Genomic DNA, 6,000 nt, shown 5'->3' with positions numbered 1-6,000 from the left:
TCTTACAGCCTGAACGACGTTTCAGGTGCTCGCTTCCAGTACCAGTCGCAAGACGAACCCTCTCCGCATAAAATATTTTTCTCTCCATTTACAATCAACGTGCTTATATCTTCTAACCCAGACTCCAATGTCATACACTCGCGTCTCTTGATTAAAAACAGTATTTCTCAATAACAACAGCATCTTCAACAACAATAAGAATTTTCAATATCCACTTCCGTTCGGTGACTAAAAAATTGTCGATGCGTTTCGAAAGCTGTTCTCCAGTGATGGGACCGATAAAGTAACATACTCATTGATATATTGAAGTATCAACCCGGTATAGAAATTAATGTCATTGATATTAGTATGACTTAATTATTGAAATTTCTTGTAGTATCGATACAATGCAAACATCGCAATAATTACAATATACACAATCAAAACCATTATTAGAATAACTTCGAACACATATTAATCTAAATAGTAATTGGCGTGGAACCATTTTATAGAAACAATTAATATAGGTCATTCGTTATTTGTAACAATATTTTAATAATGGTATAACTGGTTTATCATTCAGATTTACGAATTTAAAATAATTGTCAAAATAACTTTGAGAAGATGTTTATGTAGATAATATTCGCTCTTCATAATGCTCGATTATAACGAATAAAAGTTCATTCGAATACTTAAAGAGCGACAATGTAGAAGTCTTGATTATTAGTCAATTGAGCCAATTGATATTAGCCATCACTTATTTTATTTCTGATGTGAATAAGAATTATACTTGATATAAAAGTAATTGTATATGTAGTTGACAATGTGCCAATAGTGAAAAAAAGTAAACATTGGTAACGTCATTATTAGAGACATCAATTTTAACAACATACAGTCTGAAGAAGTTCTACCACTGACTAAAAATTCCAGACTCTATCAGTGAAAAATGCATGATATTAATAAATGGCAGTCTTTTTTTAAAGCGTTTATGTATATGTGCTTTGAATCAAAATATTTAATTACTTCTATTGTCAATTCAAATTTTGTTTAGTATAAAACGTTTGTTGTATAAAACATTGAATACTTCTTGCTTTCTTTATGTTTTTACTAAATGTCTATTACCAAAACAATTTATAGGTTTAGGAAAGATTTGAAAATACATTTTATCGTATTTGTAAATAATTATAACTAGGTAGAAAATTAAAGGAGAAGTTAGTAATTACACAGTTCAGTGATTTGGTATATTAATCCAATTAGAAACAAAGTGTAGCTAACTTTTGGAGTGCTGAAAAAGCACCATAATAGGCTTTAGGTTCTAATTTTAATGGAAATCAGTACTTGTAATTTCTTGGGTCGCTATTGATCCATTTAAAATTCAAAATGGCGGATTCACATTTTGGAGGCAAAATCTATTGTTTTACGAGATCGTACTTGTCGGTCCTATTGAAGTAAATTTGACTGAAGATTTATCATCAGCAACCGAAGAAAAAGTTCGAATTTAAGAAGCTTTTAGAATATTGGGTCTGTCATATAACTATCATTCTTAATTTTTTAAATTTGACTATAGATTCGTTATAAACAATGTAAAAAATCCTATGATATGAAATTTTAAGGAATAATATTAAAAGAATTTTGTTATTCCACATTAATATAATATAATATACAATAATACAATTATAGAATCTGCATGATAACTTTATATAAGATGTGTGCAAGTTTTTAGTAAATAATATACAATATACAGGATTAAATTAAAAAATGACCAGTTCTCTGGAGGTTAATCTTCGATTGCTTAAATCATATTTCACTTTCACAAATAAATTACTTCCTTCCATATGCATTCATGAATGAATCAATACTAACACTAAACAATTGGTAGCTGAACCTGCAGATTACTGAATGTTCGTATAAGAGATTATTATACGTAAATCTGGTAAAATTGTCTCAGTGAACTTTACAACGATTATCTTCATTTGGTCACCGAGCGATAAATTCTATAAAGATATCTGTTACTAGTTATTTTTAACATAATTCACAAGTACATAGCGATACAATGTAATCGATTGCTACAAAAGAATCAGTTTTCGACGACTCTAAACTCATCTCGGTCCCATTGCTAGCGATTCTCAGATCTCGATCGAAACGGCTCGAAATCTCACCATTGAAATCGTACTTATAACGTTCGCTAGCTCGACGAGCTCTCATTCACTACCAGTGTCAGGCACAGACGCGCACGAAACGATTTCGCTACGCGATAAAAGCTCCTCCATTTCTGATTCTCTGAGTCCAGCTTAATGTACATCCGCCCCACGGTCTTGGCTCGCGCGAAGTTATAGCTCAACAATTCAAATAAGATTCCTGAATACAGTTCAGCATCAGGTTTTGATATCCTTCGATGGTCCTGTCCGCTTTAAACGGTATCAGACTATACTTGCTAACTAACCAAAGACCATTCGTTTACCCATCGCTCGAGGTACTACCTTAGGTCTCTTATTTCAACTTTACCGAGCTATACCTTGCGATCACATTTGTTATCGAAACGTTCGGCCACGATGTTCTCTCATAATCCGAAGAAAATCGTGGCGCGATTCGTCGAGTCCTCGCGAACTGGAAATGAAAGTCTCTTCTTGAACGCAGTTCCTTCGCGCGAGGAACGAAGAAATTATGAGAAAAATATCGCCACCACGTGCTCGTTTCCGGTACCAGGCGCGAGAACGACAAATTCCACGACTTGCCGCTCGAAGAAACAAACGATTGATCGACGTCGGACATCGCGGTTCAAACGTAGTTTACAGCGGCTTCGTTTCGTCAGGCGCGCCATAGAAAATCGGTTGTCTCGATTAAAAGCAGTAATTCCGCGTGCGTACTTCTGGTACCGGGCTCAAGGACGGGGGTCGTCCCTCGCGCGGGACAACCCCTTCCTCCTGTCAGCCGTAGTAGTAGCTTTTGGTGGTGAGGCTTCGTGGATTTTCCTGGCGCAGGATCGTGTGGAGATTGTCGGTACCGACCATATGGTTACCTAGATCCACTCTGACGCCCGTGGCGGAGGGATGGAGGACGGGTTGTGGATGCATCGAGGTGGGTGACAAAGGTATCCTTGTGTCCGCGTAGTAACGCTCGCCGTGGAGTCTCTCGGCCAGCTGGGTCTCCGGAAGCCTGCAAGAAAGAATTACGGATGAGACGTACTACCTTGCAAACCTGCAGTTGAACGAGCATATTTAACGATATTTAACCCTTTGTGGCTGTTACGGCGCGCAATAACAATTTCGATTTCTTCTGTATTGCAGCGTAACAGTAAATTCATAAAGCCATCGAATGTAGCGTCAGACCTTTCATACAATCAAGTTTTGCCTATACCCAAGTGCCATTAAGCGGCTAATTAAGTATTAAATTCATTCAAATCTGCACGGCCTTCCAAATCCAGGCGTTCTATGATTTTACTATATGCAATAATATCGACAACCGGTGCCAGATGTTTTATGGCGAGTCAGGTATCGCAGGAAACATCTGGGCACCAAGCGGTGACCTGGGCCCGTAGCCTCGCGGAAAACCCAGACGAGGGAAAATTATTAAAAATACCCGTTACATGCCGCCTCCCACCGACCAACGTCGCCGCCAAACTGATTGGTCTGTATATTAACAATCTTTGACCAATCGAAGACCGATGCTGCCTCCCATGGCCTTGGGTACGCCCATGGCGAGGTTAGCTTCTTGGACAACCTTGGCTGAGATAGCAGATAAAAATTGACTCTCAAACATCACTGATCAATAGTAGATTCAAGAATTTGTACATTTCGGCTATCCGACTTATAATAAACAGTTATTGGTTGTTATAATATTCCACTGATTGTGATTCAAACATTTACTTTCCGTATCCTACAAATATTCACTCGTCATTAACGTTAACGTGTGAAGTTGAGCATAGTAGAAAGCTTCTTTCGCCAAATTGAAATCATTTTGCTCAACCCCTCAACAGTGGCGCTGCTTTGCTGCGGGTATGATCTCGGAGGATTTCGTAGGAAGACAGAAAAGGAAAGGAGGGGACGCGTTTCACCTGCTAGCGGACTCGTCAATAAGGCTTTCTAGCAGGCCCTGCCTTAGAAGACTGAGATATTGAGAAGCAGTGTGGCCATATCGGGCATAATCGAAATCGACAATAGTGACGACGAACTTCCTTAGCGTCTAACGGAGTAGTGGTGATAGCAGACATACACTATCGCACGAGCCACGTGTACGTGAGCTCGGTACTTCGCACAACTTCGGGAAATCGATAAAGAGTGTGAGCCTTTCCTTTTTGCTCTTGTACAGCTGAAATACGATCTCGCGATAATCGGCATACGATTCCGTCTCGACTGCTCCACATTTTTACTTTCCAACCTATGTAAGGTACATATATGTACCATAATAAAAAATTTCGAAAATTTTTTTTAGCAGAAATACACGTTTTAAGACCCCCTGATCATATTGTGACTATTAAAAAAAAAGACATTTTTTTTTGTTCCTATGCTATTAACATGATTGTGTCTAAATGGCTAAATGAATTTCAATAACGAAAAAAATTCCGAAAATTTTTTTTAGCGAAAATACACGTTTTAAGACCTGATCATATTGTGGCTATGTATACATAGCAATCGAGGGATAGGTCGAGCGCTTGTGAGAGCGTGACACCTCTGGTGGCGAGCATGGGAGGCGACACCACACCTTTGACTATGAAAGCTGTGTATACTTACAGTATGATTTATTGAACATTGTATATTAGCCAAGAAGGAGGTTAGAAATAAATAATTTTTACATTATTATGTATTTAGAAGCATAACATTTATTATTAGTGAGAAAAGAAAGGGCATACATCCATTTATTAATAGAATATAATGGGCTAAAGCACAAACGTAACAAAAATGTGATCGAAAAAGTCTCCGTACAAAGAAATATTCAACAGTCTAGTCCTAAGAATTCTACAGAATGTTTACAAACAAGACTGGAATAATACTCCAAAGTTAAGAATAAGTTAGTTTCTTGAGTGCTAGCAAACAGAAAGGTTTATATTGTGCGTATTTTCTTTAAAATGGAAATCCCTGTTGCGATTCGAGAGTTAATTGTCGAATTAAGAAAAGAAGGTGCAACGTTGAAGAAAATTGCACAAATTGTAAAAAAGTCATCTTTTACCGTGCACTATATTTGCCAGAGATACAATGAAACAAGATCAAATCAAAATCGAAGACGAACAGGGAGACTTATTAGAATGGAATAATATTCAACCGGATTTAACTAAAAAGTTGGTATGTAACATGCAAAAAAGGTTGCAATAAATTATTAAACTAAAGGGAGAACCCACTGATCACTAATTAAAAAACTGTAGTTAATAAATTTATATGTACTTTTCTGTCTTTTTTGACCACATTTTTGTTACGTTTGTGCTTTCGTCCATTATATTCCGTTAATAAATGGATGTATGCTCTTTCTTTTCTTACTAATAATAAATATTATGTTTCTGAATATAATAACGTTACAATTATTTATTTCTGACCTCCTTCTTGGCTAACATATAATGTTCAATAAATCTTAGTGCGGTCTACGGAGACTTTTTGACTGATTGTATGTGTATAGGTACGCTTATATAAATATTCAATGGGGTTTAAATGTAGACTCAGGTAGCCACGGTAAAATTTAACTTTTCTGACAAAATTTCATAACAATGTGGTCCAATAGAATATAAAATGTAATTTTTTCAGGTCTAATACACCATAAAGCGAAATTACAGAGGTAGCGAGGAAGAGATGTTTTACAAAACAGTTTTGATAGTAATACAACAAACACGAAAAGCCCCACGACCGCGTGGAGAGCTTCACTTAGGGGTTCCCCTACGGTTGACCAGTACTTCAACGTAAAGCGCCATCGTGCGGCCATATGCGTGCCACAACAACTTTGAACTGATATTTTCGATTATTATCTAGCTACCATGGAGATACCGTTGTTAAAAGGATTTTTGCGCTAAAGTTACTGTAACTTCTAATATTGAAT

At 36.9% G+C, this 6,000-nt stretch overlaps 1 protein-coding gene across 2 annotated transcripts in view; it reads right to left on the bottom strand.

The window, feature by feature from the left end:
* Positions 1 to 685: 685 nt before the first annotated feature.
* Positions 686 to 6,000, bottom strand: part of LOC143345880 (uncharacterized) — a 295,421-nt gene continuing 290,106 nt past the window's right edge. For both annotated transcript variants that reach the window (XM_076773446.1, XM_076773444.1), the window contains one exon: positions 686 to 3,135. In XM_076773446.1, the coding sequence (XP_076629561.1) occupies positions 2,907 to 3,135 (229 nt within the window). In that variant the 3' untranslated portion in view covers positions 686 to 2,906. The remainder of the gene's footprint in view (positions 3,136 to 6,000) is intronic.

This window comes from Colletes latitarsis, chromosome 9, assembly GCF_051014445.1.
Source record: "Colletes latitarsis isolate SP2378_abdomen chromosome 9, iyColLati1, whole genome shotgun sequence".
In the NCBI taxonomy this organism is placed as follows: domain Eukaryota; kingdom Metazoa; phylum Arthropoda; class Insecta; order Hymenoptera; family Colletidae; genus Colletes; species Colletes latitarsis.
Note: the sequence above shows the minus strand (reverse complement) of the source record. Positions and strands in the feature narration are given on the sequence as shown.